Here is a 19,329-nt window from a genome sequence, read left to right on the forward strand (position 1 = left end):
TTTATTTGTTGGTGACATGTATTATTGTCGAACTTAAACTGTTTTGATTGAGGTGATTTGATATTTTTATAATTGAAACGACTATATATATTCTAAAAAAAGCATTATAACCTAACTTATAAGTTGGCAAAGGCAAATTAGACCTACTATAAATAGAACAAGGAGAACTACCCATTTATACATAGAACAAACAAGCAAGCCTATAGTGCAAAGTCTACATCCATATATCGGGAGTGTGGCAATTCAATTTTTTTTTAAATTTTTTATTTTAGTTATTGACTTTTGGTTTTTTAGTTGGTCAAATAATAAAATAATATTTAATAAATGATTTTTAAGTCAACTTGAAAGCTGACTTTAAGCTAAAATAAAAAGCTACTTGTTGTAATTTTTTATTAGCTTTAGTTTTTTACAACTTAAACAATAAATAATTTTTACCAAATATCTTCATAACAATTGACTTTTCAATTTAATACTTTGACCTGATCAAACAAATCATAACCCCAACTTCATTTGCCAAACGGGTCATTAGGGAAATGTCAATGAAAAAAATATTATCAATGATAGCTTGTGTGTAGAAACTTCTATTGCCTTCTTTATTAGATTTTGTTTGAACCTATTTTAGACCATATCTAATTAACGTATTAATTTTAAATCTAATTGGACCTTAAAAATGTAATAATATTAAGAATAATTAGAGTAAATAAAGTAAGAATAATTAAATTAAAACTCACTTAAGATTTAAAGACTCATTCGACTTGATGAATCTGGGTTCGATACAAAATAAATGAGTTAAGATTCAAATGTAATAATAACAATAATAAAGTAAGAACAATTAGGTGGGAGTCCACACAAAATAAATGAGTTTAGATCTGATCAGACTCGACCCATGAAAATTTCTAGATTAGTGTATGGTTTGATCAAATTCAACCTCAGATAGATTTATTTATTTGTGTAGATTTTTGAATTTGGACCAAAACCCATGCCTGTGGCTGTGGAATCTCATGCGTCCAAGGTTTTAAATGAACCTCAATCTAAAAATAAGTTATTTAAGTAATATAACAATGATTGAAAATGGATAATATCTAGCCAACATTCAAATAAAAAATTTAAAAATTAAAATGATTATTAATTAATATATTTTTCGTTGTCTAATGTTCTTCTCATTTGAAATAGAAGAGAGAAATTTAATTAATGTTTTTGACACATATTTAGAAGATAAAATATATCCCTGTGAAATGTTGTTAGATTCGTCTTAATGTATATTTTTTTATTGGATATTTTTTATAATTTATTATTATGCATACTTATATAAATTAAAGTTTAAAATTTATATTGAAAAATGTATAAAAAATAAATGGAAAAAAAAGAACGGAACGAGTAATAATTAAAATAAAATGGCGAACAACTCAACAATTTTTACTGCCGATGAATTTTTGATTCATCGTTTCATGTTAAGATTATAAGCATTGAATTGTGAGTTATCGAAGAGATCGGGCATTTTGTTCATTTCCCCTGCTTTCCTTGCTTCTTCTCCTCCATTATTCTCCATCTGAAATCACAATCTTGAATCCCAATCTGAGAGATCTCGATAGAGACGAACATGTTCAAGTTTTTGAAAGGAGTAGTCGCAGGATCTGGAACTGGCGTTAAAGATCTTCCTTACAATATTGGGGAACCATACTCTTCTGCTTGGGGTTCTTGGACTCACTCCACTGGCACCTCCAAGGTCTTTTTTTTGCTTTTTTTCTTTAATTTCTTGCTGTTTGATCCAATTTTATGCTTAAATTACTGTTTCTATCAACTATTTTGTAATTTTGAATTGGTATTTGTATTTGGTTCCAACATTGAGGGATTTGTGTTTGTGGGCATAGTTTGTTGAAGTGATTTGACCTATTTTATTGCTTGGGTTTCCTCTTATTGGTTTCATGATGTGCCGTTTTGTTTTGTTTAATGATTCTGAACTTAATGGTTTTGGTTTTATTGTGTGATTGGGTATGTATAATAATTCAATTCTGTAGTGATTTACTGATAGGGTTGAATATGTGAATGCAATCAAGTATCTAGATGGCTGTGTGATTCAGTGGTGGATCTTAGGAACTTTTATGGGGTGGCCAACTTAATACAACAACATTCCATCACCCCAATGCCATCAAACGACTCCCACCTTTAGGGTTTAGGTGCTAGATGTACGCAACCTTTCCTTGATAACAGAGAGAATGTTTTCGATGGACTCATGGTAGCAAACTTCACATAAATATGTATATTTCATCATAATCCAAAATCAAAGAAATGTCGATCTTTTGGTCCCATCAAAATAAAGGACGTGGGTGCCCAACTTAATACAAAACAAACAATTAATACAATTTAGGGAGCTGAATAGAAACTGTAAAATGTTAAAAAAAAATTTAAGGGGGACCTGGCAGGTCTTGGCTGGCTGAAAGGAAGATCCTCCATTGACTGTGTTCACCATGGAGGCATTTTTGATTTTCTGTTAGATATGCATATTTCATTGGTTGGGTGAGTTAATTGGAGTAGTGATTGAGGAATATACATTATAACTGGTTATCGAATTGATCTTTTACACATGGGCGTGTATAGCAGCTAAGCTGTATGCAAGGATTTGCATTTTCCTATGCTGTAACTGTAATCAAAAGCTGGATGGATGAATTTTGATTTGATAGTTCATTAGGTTTTTAGGTATGTACGTGCTACTGTGCTATGGAGTTTGAGATATTAATGTCAATTACAATATTACAGTCATAAGTTGGGTATTTGGGATTGATGCTCGTTGCAGATGGTTGATGATTGATTTTGGATTATAGTTTTCTTCTACTATTGAATTAGGATCATTATTAGATAAATTTCCCTCATTTTTTGCGCCCTTTTTCCCTCATTATATTGTGTTCCTTTATATATTCCACACTTGTGTTGAGTTCTATTTTTAGTAAATAAAGGTGGTTCAGAAATTTCCTATCTTTCACCAGGAGTATTATTGATGCTGGTGCTGGACGGTTTCCCATGTCATGGAAATTTTCCCTTGGAAATGTCTTGTAGCATATGATTGGAATATGGATTGCAGCCAATGAACACAACAGATTTTTATGTAAAATTCACACGAATGGGTTTTAGCCATATTTACATTTGTTTGTTTTAGAAGCATTCAAGTGTAATACCCAACTGCAAATCCTATAATGATACGAGTGGATTATATTTCTGGTTAATGAAATAATCTTTAAATAATATGTTTGATTAACTATGTGGTAATAGGATAAAATGTTCATAAAGGATGTAGAAGGGATTTATATTCCATAACAAGATTTTGTAGAACGACATCTTAAGAGTCTGTTACTGGGTGGTTAAGTTTTATTTCCATGATTTAAATATTAGTGACAGAATGTAACTATATTATTTCCAAAATCCATTACTTGACTATGTTTTCTCCCATATATATAAGTGAGGGAAAGTGATTAAAGGTTGGTAGATTGGATAGTGTCAAGTTTCAACTATGTAAATGTCGTGGTTATAAAAGAATTGGAGGAAGTAAATGTTTGACTTGTCTTGAAGAATCAACGGCAAATAATTAACTAAAAAAAGAGAGGGCAAAGAAGACAACTAAACATTTGAGAGTTTTTATGTGGTTTTAGCCTTCTAGGTTCTTTGTAACCATACTGTTTACCATCCCAAGCAGGAACTGGAGCTGTCCAATTTCCCATCTGTATGAATTTGTAATTTGGATGATCATTGGCATCATATGGTTTTCCTTGAATCAAATAGATATTAAAGCTTACCTTTTAGATATGAGAGTAAAAACTTAGCATTTCTAGATGTACTATAAGAAATGTATAGATTAATGAGGGTCTCTTTTGCCACTGCCGCATAGGATATTTTTGTTTGGCATTTTGGGTAGTTGAATAAAGGTCCTTTTATCCACAAATTGGGAGGCTTATTGAGTACTGATTACATTCTATGGGTGCCAAAGGCCCTAAAGTAAGGAAAAATTGCTTTGTTTGGGGCTGAATATGATTTCATGTCATCCCTTTGGGTTTTTCGCGTGTTTTGTGGTCATTCATCGGCTGGTGCATTGTGCATCTGGAGTGCATATTTGGTTTAATTTGGAATCATTCTTCTTTCGTTAGTATAAGATAATACCTTGTCTTTTGTGCACTTTATATCTTATTTTAAATTGCTTTTGTTGAAAAAGAAATAATTTGGCTGAAGTATATTGATCTGTTATTCCAGGATGATGGGTCTCCAGTTTCGATATTCTCTCTTTCAGGAAGTGTGCAAGATGGTCATATAGCTGCTGGGCGTAATGGTGTAAAGCGACTGCGTACAGTAAGCTAATTCATGTTTTTGTTCTGTTTTCTTTTCTCGAGTAAATTTTAGTTCTCTTAGACCTGGTATTTAGTCTCATGTACCGTTTAGGTTTTCTTGTTACTTTCTCTGTTATGCAATATACTATTTTCGCTATTTGTTATGTTCTAAAATAAAGTTCTCTTCTTAAAAAGTAAAATTCAGTGGTTGAAAAACTATTTTTCTTGTCTTCTCTCTCTTACATCAACCTTCTTTCTCTCTGTAATACATTTTCTTTCAATTGTCTTCTATCTCCTGTGAGTATCACTAATTTTATTTATATCCTATATTGACTCTTAATATGTGTGCTTAAGTTGGTAAGGAACGCTATACCTTACATACATAATAAAATTCTAGGATGGAAGGGGGAGGAAGGACGACGAAAATGGATTATTTTGTTTGAATAGTAGAGAAACAAAAGGAAGAAAGGGGGAGTAGATCTACTTTGAATTACGTGCTTCCCTTTTGTTTTGAAAAGTTTTGATTGAAAATTTTGAAATCATAAAGGGAATGACTTTCTTAAGTTTTACCTTCACTTGAGCTTCATTGTCCTTAGATTGTACCAAAGCAATCAAGAGGATAACTTGAGAAGATATATTTTTCGTTTGAATTGATATGAACAAATAATATCCTGACATCAAAATTATTCTATTTCCACCAGAGGGGTTTCTCATGATAGTGTAAAAGTTGTTTGATGTACATGCCTTTACCTGTGCACACAAATAATATGTTTCCAATTGATCCTTAAACAATAAGCCATGACTATTAAATACTTCACAATAATAAGCAATTCACAAGTTTTATGTCATTTTTCAAATTTAGTATTTATCTGTGATAAAATTGAACTTGTATTCTGTTATAGTATTAGATAGGGTAGAATAAAGAATAACTTTTGTTAGCGTTGATTTCCTGCGTTAATTTGTGTTGTTCATGTAGCTGTTTGATATAGGTCGTGCTAGTTTTGCTCTTGAAAGAGAGATTTGTGTGAGCATGTGTTTTTTCTATTGTCTCTCTCTCTCTCTCTATCACTCTCTCTTTCTCATTCTAATTCATGTTCTGTGCTTCTTTCTAGCGTTTTATTTTCATCATGGTTTTATTTCTCTTTGTGGAATCTCACACCTTTCTTATCTTTCTAGCTCCGAGATCTTTCTTTGTTTTCTCTGCCCCCTCTCTCTCTCTCTCTCCCTCTCTCATTCTAATTCATGCATTGTTTTCAACTTGTGAGATATTGTGCTTACTAAAAGATGCTTTTGTTTTGGCTTTTTTGTAGGTCAGACACCCTAATATATTATCATTTCTTCACAGTACCGAGGTTGAGACTTTTGATGGTTCCACTACGAAGGTCACAATTTATATAGTCACCGAACCTGTTATGCCACTTTCAGAAAAAATCAAGGAGTTAGGTTTGAACGGGCGGCAAAGGTATGCATATGGAGTTATTTTAGGTGTTATCAATATTATGTAAAATTTTGGTTGGTCTAGTGATATACTCTAGATTTTGTTATACTTGCTGGCGTATGAGTATATGACTTAACTTACACCAATAAGTTTCTAGTTTAAGGCTGTGAACATCTATAAAAACCAAAAAAGAGGATTTTCTTATTTTGATTTTGTTTTCAACCTTTAGAGTTCTTTATTGTATTTGAAAAATGTGCTTTTTCTGCCTCTTCTCCTTAAATGATTCTCCATCTACATCTTTTCTGAGGCAAAAGGTATTGTTTTTTTCATTCCGAACAAGATACATCGTGAAATTGATCTAGATGGCAACACGCTGAGAGGTTAATCTTTTCATCCTTGAACTCTACTGAAATTTTTAGAACTAATCAGGTTGATTGTCAGATTATTATCAGGCGCAGTAATGCTTTGGATATAATTTTTGGATTAAAGGCACAGCATGTATACATTTTGGTGGATTAGATATGGTCTTCAGGATTTAAAAACATTTTCAAGTTTATTTTATGCATTGGCATTGTTGTTGAGGAGTTTATTTAAATTGGGAGTTGTCTCTCTCAAACCTTACTCCTGTTATGGTTAAGTCTTATGATCAGATATCGGTTGGATAGCTGGTAGCTGATACTGAAAATGATGATTCAATTGAGAGGACTTTGTACTTTAGCATTTTGTTTTGTTATTGATTACAATTTTTTTGCTGTCATTAATAGTCAAATAGCTATCAACATGCAAATTGATCACGTTAACTGAACATGAAAACTTCCTTAGTTGTATATTCATATTTCAAATTACCATAGCTTCCATTGTGGGAATTAGGAAGGAATGAATCTGTTACTTGTTTTCTACTTTTGTTAGGGGGAGGTTGATTTTCGAACATACTTATTAAAGCTTGTCTAGATAGCTAATTAGCTATGTAGTTTATTTCTTTGTTTTTGTAAATTGCTTTTGCTTCGTATCTTAAAAAAATTTCCTTATTAGCTTCTCTTTTATACTTTCTTTGAATTTATAGTTTCACAGGTTTTATGATGATCTATTTCCTATATCTTGATGCTGGGGGGACAACTTTATTATTACTCCTTGGTTTTTAAAATGTGATTTTTTTTAAAAAAAAAACTCCGAGAAAGGCTGGTACACATTTATGAGCTCACATTATAAACTTCTTTTCACTATAAGAAATATTTCAATATATTCACAAACATAATGCTGCATATGTATTCCATCTTTGACAACAGGGATGAGTATTATGCCTGGGGATTGAACCAGATAGCTAAAGCTGTGAGCTTTTTGAATAATGATTGTAAGTTGGTAAGACTTCTCTTTTATAGCTTGCATCTTTAGGAAATGTTGATGCTGTATGAAACCTTTCTAAATTCTTATTTATTATGAACCTGATGTCTTTTATGAATAAAAGTTTAATTTACACATTCTATTTCTTTGTGTGATAAGATTAATTATTAGAACACAAGGTTACCTCATATTGTGGTGACAGAGGGAATTTCATGATGCTTTTGATTTCTTTTCTTTCTCGAATTTGAATGTTTTTAAAGATTTCTATGTTCTTTTACTCTACTGTTGGAATTATTTGTATTTATGATTAATAGGTCTAATAAACTAACTTCTGCTGTTCCCAGATTCATGCTAATGTTTGCTTAGCCAGTGTGGTGGTTACTCAAACTCTAGACTGGAAGTTGCATGCTTTTGATGTTTTATCCGAGTTTGATGGGAACAAAGAAGGTTCTACTGGATCAATGCTGGTAATTTTTTCGATGTTTTATTGGCCCTGATACATACTAATATCCCAAATAAGTTTTTAAGCTTAAGTTGCACTATATCTAAGCCACTATGGACTATGGTGTGTGGAAGCAAATCCCTTGTAATCATTAAAAGTCTGTATTTATAAAAGTTATATCTGAGTTGCTAGTTTCATGTGCTTGCATCTGATTTTCTCCTGAACGTGTAAGTTTTGTTGGATCACATATAATTTGAAAGTTAAAACACGCTCTCAAAGAGACATGCTAATGCAGTATATTATTGAAAATGGAATTTATCATTTTTGGGGCAGCTTTTAGCACTGAAGGCTACTTGAATTTAGAAATGGATACCATTTCTTTGGAACTCCTAGTAAACAGATAGAAATGTTTGTGGTATGCAAACGTTTAGTTGTCTTGTTTTCTTCGCTATTTTTCATTGGGATATTAAGTTGTGCTGTATAGTTCTTTCTGAAAAATTCTTTCTAAAAAATTGGAGTAGTGTGGTTCCTCTGGTTTAAGTCCCTATACTTGCGGATCTCCTTTAGGCCTGCCAATCTGCCATTGATAAGCTGCATTGTAGATCACACTGAATTTTTGTGAAAAGAAACATATACTATCCTATGTTTTTTTGAATAGCTACACTTCTCCCAAAAAGCTCTCAAAAGATAGAAGTGTAGCTACTAAAAATAAAACAGAGGTAGTATAATTCGAAATACTTGTGTAATCTATATGCAAGTTGATTCTTTGATTTCAGAAGTGGTAGCAGTACTATGGTAAAATGAGAATGTATTTTTAATGTTATTGGTAGTTGGAATATTTTCATTCTTGAAGAGAATTTATCTCATTTTTTGTGTGATTTTTACTGTAAGTCATTGATTAGAGAAGACTTTGGGTCAATGATTTCATTTGGTCAAGATGCAGAACCACGTGGATAGAATTGAGCAGATGATGTAGGGAAAAGAAATAAATACGCGCATAAGAGCAAATGTAATTGGGGGACTGGAGGCAAGAAAGATTGCCCTTTTAATTTTGAGTAGGGGGTGGTTAATTACTATTGAAGTAACGGCTGCGAAGTTATGGGAATAAATTGTATGAATTTTGGTATTTCCTGGGGTTACTGTATCTGGATTAAATCTTAACTTTTTCAGTCTTATATGGAATTTTTAGTCTTAATGAAAGCGCATTGGCTGGAACATCTTTGGTGATAGAAAATATTTTTATGTTGAGTTCATGTGCATACTATGTTTGCTTTTTTTTTTTGGGATCGTATATTTTTGTAACAATAGTAATTTGAACCATTTTTGTTCTCTATATGTAGCAATATGCATGGCTTGTTGGCAATCAATACAAGCCAAATGAATTGGTTAAGTCTGATTGGGTGGCCATCAGAAATTCTCCACCATGGGCAATCGATTCTTGGGGAATGGGTAAGCAACTTCCGTCTTTTCAACTGTTCTTATTTCTTGCATAATTTAGTTGTCTAACCTCGAATGTATGTTTTTAATGACATCGAGAGAAAAAAGGGCCTATGTCAAAGACGAAACTTGTATGTTTTTTCTTTTATACAAAAAACGATTAATCAAGAGATATTTTTAGTGAGAAGCATGATATTACATTTTATTTTAATCGATGGTTTGCAACAGCATTGGGAATGTTTTTGAGCTTCACATGACCTAGATATTAGGTGGCAAGTAGCAAGAGCCAGAAACCATTTGTATTGTCCCAAAAGTTGTTTAAGGTTTTTCAAAAACATGACCTAGATATTAGGTAGCAAGTCCGTTACAGGGTGGGTAAGGTTTTTTATTAAATGTTTACTGTTCTAGTACACTAATAAACCATGCATTTCTTTGTTGTATTTTAATTTATTGCTTATATGTGTCTACATTTCTAAAATTGTTCATTTTATCTTTCAGGTTGTCTGATATATGAAATCTTTGCTGGTATGAAGCTTAACAAGACAGAAGAACTCCGAAATACTTCTTCAATTCCAAAGGTATCACATATTTTCTATGTATGATGTCGTTTTATGTTATAGTCAAATTCTTTAAAATAGCTACAGAATTTAATTGTTAGTAAGCACGGTTTTCTTACATATGCAAAATTATGATGAATTGGCTACTTGGTCCTCAAGATGACAACAATTTTTTTTGTATGTCTTTTTATTATTGTTCTTTCAGTCGTTGCTTCCAGATTATCAGAGATTATTGAGTTCTATGCCGTCCAAGAGATTAAATACTTCCAAGCTTATTGAAAATAGTGGTAAGTTTTGAAAAGTTTCTAGGTCTACATGATATCAATGAAGCTATAACCTTTTATCGCACTTGGTATCTTTTATTGGATTTCTTTGGCATTGAGCCTGCCTTTGCTATCATAGATATCACATTTTCCCTTAATATGAATTTTCAGAATACTTTCAAAATAAATTGGTGGATACTATACATTTCATGGAGGTTCTCAGTTTGAAGGACAGTGTGGAGAAAGATACATTTTTCCGCAAGCTTCCAACTCTGTCTGACCAACTTCCTCGCCCAATAGTGCTGAAGAAAGTACTACTCTTGGCCGAATTCAATCTTTCTATTTTTTTTTCTTTTGCTTTTCATGTTTTTGTATGTTGTCGTTTCCACTTGACCTAAAACACGATTTCATTTTTCTTAGATTCTTCCACTACTGGCTTCTGCTTTAGAGTTCGGTTCAGCAGGTGCTCCTGCTTTGACAGCATTGATGAAGATGGGATCTTGGCTTCCTGCTGAAGAGTTTAGTACCAAGGTTATGATTTCTCTGATCCTTTTACTTTATTCAAGGAGGGATTACACATCTCATTCTCTCCATGTGCAATCCTTCATTTCTTTGGATATTCACTGTCTTGACTTCTGTTTTTGTTTGTTATGTTTTCTAGGTGCTGCCAACCCTCGTGAAGCTTTTTTCATCTAATGATCGGGCTGTGAGAGTAGCATTGCTCCAACACATTGATCAATATGGAGAATCATTATCTGCACAAATTGTTGATGAGCAAGTATGAAATGATCAGAACACACTAGTGTGCTATTGTTTTGTATTTTTTTCTACAGTGATTCACTATCAGTTGTTCCCTGTCAAGTTCAGTTCCGTATCTCAGTAGCAGCTCGATTGAAAATCCTTTTCTTTGTAGCACTAAATTTATTGCTGTTATTTGTCATAGGTTTATCCTAATGTGGCTACTGGATTCAATGATACATCAGCTTTTCTCAGGGAGTTGACATTGAAATCTATTCTTGTTTTGGCACCAAAGGTATCTTGGAATACTTTCAACTTTTGATTTGATTACAAATCTATTTTTCTTGCATCTTACTCTGATCTAGTCAAAAGTTGTTCTGCTGTTAACTTGTGGGATACAGGTCAGCATGTGCTTACAATTGGGTGACACATTCTTATAGCACCTTTTGTCGTTTTCACTGTTTATATCCTGTGTGGAATATTGGCTAATGATTAAACTTTTGGCTAGCCGAATGATTAGCCACCTGAAGTTATCAGTGTTCTTTTTCTGTGTGGGTTATTTCTTGATATTGGAATGGGCCCACTTTTGTCAGACTCAGTTCAACTGTCTTTTTGTACTCAGGAAAGCACTGTCAGATGGAGGAGAAAATATCATACACTGGAAAATTAATAGTTTCTAGTGTCAAATAGTATTTAGTGATTTACAACTATGATAGCATTTAGACATTGAAAAATTAGACAAAATGCTTTAGAGTGTAGGTTTGGGTACCCTCTTATGTCCTTTATGTGCTATATTAATCATCCGTTTAGCGCAATTATATCGAATGTTTTAGATCTTTTATTCTATTGTAATATGAATTCATACTTTTCTAGTATAAAATATGTTTTAGAATTTTTTCATAAGCTTTTGGGTGAAAAAGTTGCACCTTACCTAAAGCTAGCCTTCACCAAGATCGTCAAATGGCGAAGCGACCTGCGTTGCTGGTATATATGGTGCTAAAATATTGCTAGATAAGGCTGAATGAAATATAATCAATCATCAATTTACTGATCGTTCATGTTGGATTGTTTTGAGTCATGTAGCTGGTACCATGAATTGGGATAAAGGCTTTTGCATTCTTGTGTTTTTTGTTGTATGCTGCTTTCTTAGACCTAACTATGTACAACAAATCTCTTGCCTGGATAGGGCTAAATATAGCCCCCCATCAATGTATTGCGACCGTATTGTCAAAGTCTTTGAGCCTACCTCGATCAAAATATAGGCTAAGAAAACTGCAAAACCATTCTCATTGACCCTGAAATTTGTGTCGCGACTGTTACCATGACTGCAATCGGTAATTCATTTTTGCTCTATGAATGTTTGTATTGAATGAGCCCACTGTTTAGTCAATGATTATGATTATGACCTTTTATTGATTATTGATTTGTTTCAGCTTTCTCAACGTACAATGTCGGGATCTTTGCTGAAGTATCTTTCCAAGCTACAGGTATTATTTCTGGATCCTCTATTAGCTTCTTTTTATATATACCTTGGCCTTTTAAGGATTTATTCTTTTCCTACTTTTCCTCTCCTTTTTCTTCAGTGTCTAACTTTTATGCTGGCAAGTTTTGCAGGTTGATGAAGAGCCAGCAATTAGAACTAATACAACCATATTATTGGGAAACATTGCAAACTATCTCAATGAAGGGGTAAGCATTTCATCTTTTTTTCTCGTTCTTTTTTCATGGTGTGCATATTTTCTCAATAGCATTTCCATGTGTTCCTCGGTGGATGATTGTGCTTGATCTTTTTATTAGTTTGTAAAATCAATTAGTTAGATTATCCTGCTTCTTTATATTTTGGCTCTGGTTGTGGACAATTTTTTTGTTTTGGTCTGTGAAACCATTCATTGGGTTTTCTTGGAAGGTTCTTGGGGTTTGTTTCTCTTTATGTATCAAAGCATTACTGACCAAGATATCACACTTAATGTAATGGTCACTATTGATGAGCTATGTAGCACGGGTATTTATTTGATCCCCGTTTCTGTATCTGGGACAATACAGAGACGGTGTACCTGTTAATAATTTTCAGGTTTTCTGTTTTCCGCTATTGTTCCTGTACTCGTTCTCGTACCCAATTTGTTGACACCTAGTCAATGATTATGAGTTAAATTTGCGGTTTATCGTTCGAGTAAAGTCAGGTAAGCTTTCAAACAAAATTTGCCAGTGCACTTTGCACCCATAAAAATGAACCTCTCAAAAAATCTGAGTATGTTCTATTCTTTATAAAAATCGTTTCCACTTCTCAGATGTGACTTCAGCTTTTAAATTTGTTAGCCATTGGGCCTTTGTTTGGCCTTTTTTCTTTAGAAGATCTATTACTTTTATTTTCCCCCTATAAGCTCAAAACATTGCATTGCTAAATTTACTTTCATCAGTGTGCTTTCCAGTGCTGAACTGATTGCTAATTTGCTACACTTGCATGTATTGTCAATTTGCCACATAATTTTCTGTTATAGAATTATAATAAGTATGCATGCGTTGCTCCCCCTCCCCACCCTCCTCTTTTCACTTATTGTACACCCCCCCTCTTTTCACTTATTGTACTCTTTGGTAATAAGGTATTTTTTAAAAGAAATTAATTGATTCTTTTTCCTGTGTAGACAAGGAAGCGGGTTCTCATAAATGCTTTTACTGTTCGTGCATTACGTGATACTTTCCCCCCAGCACGAGGAGCAGGTATATGAGTCATAAGTTTTCCTCTATCTTCTGTGTTTCTTTGGTTTACAGTTATGTAAAGAATATTTTTTTTCTTATTCTGGCAGGCATAATGGCATTGTGTGCTACTAGTTCCTATTATGACATCACAGAAATCGCTACAAGGATTCTGCCAACTGTAGTGGTGCTTACTATAGATCCTGACAGGTCTGTTCTCTTTGAACCTGCTAACCATTTTTGTAGCAGTATTCCTTGCATTAGTGTTTGGGTTTCTAACACAGTTTACTTTTAGCAAATATCAGGAAATTCCTTATTTTTAATTTCATGGATACTACTAAAGTCAGCTTATGCTTACAGTCTCTATGGTATCTACTGTGATGCATGCTACCAAGGGTGGGATTATTAGTTTTACTGCTTGTGTAACTCTTGTTCGCAAATTTCTCATGTAGATGTCAAGCCTTGACTTTCAGTTTCTAAAACACATTGAAAGAAAAATGTTCTTAGATTCGTAAAGTGTTTTTTTTGCAACCTCTTTTTTGATAGGTTTTATTGATGTTATGTTGATTTAAGTCAAACATGTGACCTAGAGAAATGAAAACGACATATGAATAGATATTGAGTATATGATGTAACCTTAGTATGCGCACCCTTTCTCTTTAAGTAAATGTACACATGGGGGTTTATGAAATGTGAATGACTAAATTATGAGTTCTAAATTCTCGAGGGACATTTGTGGGACAGAGCTACAAATGGAGCATATATGAAAACATATTACAGTGTTACATAAATATGTGCGTATCCAAATTCATAGTATGACATTATTGTGATTAAAATTATATGTCCTAACTCCTGATCATTTTTTATTTACTGTTAAATTTTTACTACCAAATTTCTGTATAATTTTCTTTCCATTGTGGATTATTCAGAGCTTGGCAATGGTTATTAACTTTCTTTGTTATACCCAGTGATGTTCGATCCAAGTCATTTCAGGCTGTTGATCAATTTTTGAAGATTGTAAAGCAGTATAATGAGAAGGTATATGCTAAGTTTCTCATCTTCCGTTTTTTGGACATTTTTTTATTTGTTCCTTTGTTCATGTACAAAGTAAATAAAATATATAAGATAGTAAATATCAATAAAAATAATAATCACCCTTATACTATTTTTGTAAGTATAATATTTTGTTATTTGAATAAAATCAGCCCTTTCCTATTCCTTCAAAAAAGTACATAAAATATATTTAGGGGCTGTTCAGTTTCACTAGTGGCAGGGGTGGATCATCTGTAAGGCCCAAAGGGGCCCAGCTCCCTGAAAATTATTGGGTCCTTATATAAAATAAAACATCGTTGAACTTTACAATGAGAAGATGTGACTTGGTGATTAAAAGTATTGTTATTGAACAAGAGGTTGGGAGTTTAGATCTTGGCCTCTAGGTTTTTTGTATGTATAGTAACTTTGGCCCCCCTCTTACGGCCCAAGATACACACTAGCGGGAAAGAAAAGGAATCAAGAAAGAGAAAGAAAAGAAATGAAAAAGGACCTTGCGAGTTCTTGTATGGTTAAGGCAAAATGAAATGTTCCTAAACCATTCTTATGTTTTTTTTCTCTCAACGCTCTTTGTTTTAATGTTAGCCGCTGCTTTACTACATCAACCATTGCCACACCGTTGTTCCACATCAACACACACACACACACATACACACCCACCCATCCACCCACTCACACACACAAACGCACACACACGCTCTCACACCCACACAAACATCTTTGGAAAATTTTTAATGAGAAATATTTCAAAAACTCCATTGACTTGTTGTGTTGACCTAAACCGAAAATAACCAGACCCCATGTTGACCCACCCGAAACAACTCAACCTGAAATTTGCCCGCGCAACCATTTTGACATGTCTAGCCTCACCTATGGAAAGCTCGCGCTTTCTTCTCGTGTATCACACCCAGGCTTCAGAACCCTCAGCACCTCATTGCACCTTGCGCTTTTAATAATTAGTGCCCTGGTATGATGGTGGTGTTTTCCTGTTTTGTGGCATGCGGTGATAAGAGGGTTTGCAAATGCAGTTTGCTTGAAGATGACAGAAGTGGGTTTTTATGCTTATGATCTTTGTAATTTTGTTAAATAAATTCTCTTCTGGTAGAGGGAAGAGGTTGGTCCCCTTTTGAAAGCTTCTTTTGAACATGTGAGCTAAATTATAGACATTCTCCTACTAACATAGGATTTCCTTTTTCTGTATCACACCTGATTTTTAACACTAAGAGTGTGTTTGGATTGAAGAAAATGGAGGGAAATGAAGGGGAGGGATCTAGAAGGATGTGAATTCACTTGTTTGGATAACAAATGGGAGGGAAGTGATTTGGAGGGGAGGGGTTTGAAGGGAGAATATGGAAATTTTGTTAAGAATACAATCTCTCCTAAGTTGGAAAGATTTGGAGGGAAAACACTTGTTTTCCTTCCCTTTCCCTTCCCTTCCCTCCTAAACAAATAAGATACACTCTCTCCCTTACCCCTCCCCTTCCTTTCCCTTTCTTCCCTTCCTCTCTCTTTCCTTTCTTTTCTCTCCTAATTTGCTATCCAAACATAGTGTAAAATAAGTATAACATGTTTATTTAGGCTATGCTAACCGTTTACAACAAACTTATTGACAGGGTGATACTGGAGATGGAAGTATGGCAAACATTGGCACTCCTGGAAATTCTAGTTTGCTTGGGTAAGAAGTTTCATGTGTTTCTCTCGTTTTTCATATGAAACATAGAAGGTTCAACACTTGGCATTAATTTTTTGTGAATATTAAACTGGAGGATTAGAGTTTCTGTTTTAAGTTAAAAGTTTCCTCATCTTTTACCTGCTAGCACTTTGTGTGAACATAGCAACTTATGTGGACAGATATAGTGGATGCACCATACAAGGATGTGTTATGGACTAAATTACTAGAAAAATAGCACTTTTGAAGCTTTATTGAAAATTTTGTCAATATACTTTTTTAAAATCAGCTGTTCATGTGTTTGAGAGGAATCCTAATTCCTAAGCACTAATAGATGTGCTCAGGCTTCTTTAGTAATATCTGAACTTTTTTCCACTTTTGTGATTGTGAGGATAAGTTTCCTTATTTTCAAGTGTATTAAAGTTTTGTAATGATCCTTATTGTCCCCTGAATAAATTAGTTGTGATGGTTGTGGGGAAACATTATTGAAAGAAGCAATGCTAGTTCATTTTCATCTGTTCACTGAAATATTTCTGCTCTAATACCAGGGGTTATGTTGATTTGATCTCTTTAATTATTTTACTTGGCTGCCAATTTGGTTTCTAATATGTTTATTTAATTTTTGATGCATCTCTATATTTGAAGTTCATTTTAGTTTCTGAGTTTATTTTTAAGATAGAAATAACAAATATCTGATGCAGATGGGCTATGAGCAATTTGTCTCTGAAAGCTAAAGCTTCTGAGCAGACACCGGTTGTTTCTGGGGGTTCTGGTGCACCGCTTGCTACAACGAGCTCTGATGCTAGCTCAGGTACGTCGGTTTTAATCCTGAATGATATCTGCAGTCACAATTTTCATTGCCAGCTCAGGTTCATGTAGTCGACCCCATAATGAGGATAGGTTTTGTCATTGTTGTTCTTTTCGACTTTAGCCTTTCAATATGTACGTGTTTGTTAACATGGCAATGCATGTGAAGCAAAAATCTCTTTCATGGAAGATCTTATTGTGATTACTTCTTTTCATCCAGTCCATGGGAGCACTTCACTTGACCTTAGCATGCAATGGATCAGCATGTTTCCCTCTGACTTTTGATTTTATCCTCTGCTTATATTGGACGAGAAATTTTTAATTTGTTGCCTTTTTCATGGAAGGGGAAGCTTGTGCCTGGATTGTAATTACGAAGCCAAGTCTGCTCTTCTACTAACAGTTCATACTCATATCCTTCAGATTCTGGTTCTTATCGATGTCTTGGAATCGATTATGTTGATTTTATAAAATTAGTAATCCCCGTAAATGGTATTCAATGGAAATCCAAGCTCTTTTATTCCATTTTTCAAATTATTACATTAAATTTTTATACTCTGGAAAATTTTGAAAGCCTTTTGGTACGTTTACTATTTACCATCGCATTTAGGGGCAGAAATACCGTGTTACCATGGAAATCGAGCAAACCTTCAGGAAGTATGCTTGTTAGTTGTTATCTCTGTAAATGGAACACTTTGGATACCACTTAGGTGAGAAACCATTGGTAGATGAGGAAATTTACTGCCGTGATATGCACTCAATGAACACACTAGTTTTAAGTTAACCTCAAGTAATTGACCAGCTCTAATGAAGACGGTGCTCCTGGAACTCTATCTATTGGACAAGTTCATTCATGCCGATACAAGCATGTACAAATGGCCCCATCTTAGTATTTCCCTTTGTATTGTCTAAAATGTAGGTTACGCTGCTGCACAAACTTGGTCATGTCAAATGGGACTAAAATTTTTTGTGTAAAATGCTTTTATCTATTGTTATGTATGCCTTTACATCCTGGAACTAGTGCCTTATGTTATCGATGATTTCAGTTGTAGACGCTTCTGCTTCAAGTGTGGTGCTGACACCTCTTCGTACGAGCTCCAGTGTGGATTTAGTAGATCAACCTGTTCCAGCATCCCCAACCTCAACTGACTGTTGGGGGGAACTTGAGAATGGACTTGATGATCTTGACAGTGACAAAGAAGGCTGGGATGATATTGAACCACTTGAAGAGCTGAAACCGTCTCCAGTACTCACAAACATTCAGGCTGCTCAGAAACGACCAGTTTCGCAGCCTAAGACAGCGAATCCGCCAAAACCAGCAGGTACCCATTCTCCATGTTTTTCTTGATGACATACATACTGAACAAGTAACAGGACAGAATATTGTGTTTCAATATTCTTTCTTGACTTATAACGGGGAAGTACACAATTTACTGTAAGTCTGTAACAACCCATTTGGTTGTCGGTATTAAATGGCGGTAATTGAATGAAAATTTAATGTAATTTAGTTAGAAAAACTACTTTTACATGGATTATAATCATGCATGTCCTACTCGGATCTTTTTTTCTTCAAAAAAGTCTTTCCTATTAATTCATTCCCATCACCATCGTTTAATACCAATAATCAAACGTAAAAGTTTAGAACAGTACTTCGATCTACAAACGCTGTTAATTTCTTTGAAAAACAGATTTTTCTGGGAGATGAAACATGTTTACTTTTATTATTTTTTTTATTATTTTTAAATCTTTTCAGCATCAAATTTGCCGTCCAAAAGCACTGCTCGAAAATCCAAAGATGATGATGATGACTTATGGGGTTCCATAGCTGCCCCTCCTCCAAAGACAACATCGATGGCTTTGAGTTCAGGAGCTTCAAAATCCGAAGACGATGACTTATGGGGTGCCATAGCTGCTCCACCCCCAATGACTAAAGCTAAGCCCTTGTCTGCAGGCAGAGGTCGAGCAAAACCGACTGTTCCAAAATTAGGTGCCCATAGGATCAACCGAACATCTTCTGGTATGTAGATAGATATATGATTCGAGAGCATAAAGAAAACGTAGACATGAGAAATTTCTTAAGGTCAGTTTTGTATAATCCCATTCTTTTCACTGATTTGATTATATTAACGCGACGTTCACTAATGTGTTTTTTGCCCTACATTACATCCGAAATTGTTATATAGATCTTTTCCCAACCTTTACGTATGGCTTAAAGTTTCGTGTTGGATTTGTTCCTTGTAAATGGTGTTGTACGAGGAAGATTTTAACTCGAATTCTTGTGTGCTTCACATTGCATCGTTTTCATTTAGGTATTTGTTATCTGTAGTAAATTGTAATTGTTATTTTGGCCTTGCGAATAAGAGTACTTCTGGTTGTTTCTTGCTCCGTCTGTTTCTTTGAGTTCTTATCATGACTCAAAAACCTTTTTGAGTCATGTGGTGCAAACTCAAAAGGACTTGAATTTCTAGAAATGTAAACAATGATACGCTTTAGTTATACGCAACTTGAGTCAAAACGGACATAATTTTAATATAAGGGATATTATTTCAATGGGAAAGCACGTTACTTATTTATTTCAAAAAT

General features: G+C 34.1%; 1 protein-coding gene across 2 annotated transcripts; it reads left to right on the forward strand.

The window, feature by feature from the left end:
* The first annotated feature begins 1,360 nt into the window (after positions 1–1,360).
* On the forward strand, positions 1,361–19,103 carry LOC130826207 (uncharacterized). Of its 2 annotated transcripts, XM_057691787.1 has the most exons (21): positions 1,361–1,726; positions 4,240–4,335; positions 5,624–5,775; positions 7,038–7,110; positions 7,437–7,559; positions 8,875–8,983; positions 9,470–9,549; positions 9,734–9,815; positions 9,963–10,102; positions 10,212–10,322; positions 10,453–10,569; positions 10,735–10,824; positions 11,963–12,016; positions 12,144–12,218; positions 13,172–13,247; positions 13,334–13,433; positions 14,192–14,261; positions 15,887–15,948; positions 16,644–16,753; positions 17,793–18,068; positions 18,500–19,103. In XM_057691787.1, the coding sequence occupies exons 1-21, from the start codon at positions 1,601–1,603 to the stop codon at positions 18,769–18,771; spliced, it is 2,394 nt and encodes a 797-aa protein (XP_057547770.1). In that variant the 5' UTR covers positions 1,361–1,600; the 3' UTR covers positions 18,772–19,103. The 2 variants fall into 2 exon arrangements, with proteins under 2 accessions (XP_057547770.1, XP_057547771.1); XM_057691788.1 differs by lacking the exons at positions 1,361–1,726; positions 4,240–4,335; positions 5,624–5,775 and having other exon boundaries at positions 7,038–7,102.
* Positions 19,104–19,329: the final 226 nt, after the last annotated feature.

The sequence above is a fragment of the Amaranthus tricolor genome, chromosome 10 (genome assembly GCF_026212465.1).
Source record: "Amaranthus tricolor cultivar Red isolate AtriRed21 chromosome 10, ASM2621246v1, whole genome shotgun sequence".
Lineage (NCBI taxonomy): Eukaryota > Viridiplantae > Streptophyta > Magnoliopsida > Caryophyllales > Amaranthaceae > Amaranthus > Amaranthus tricolor.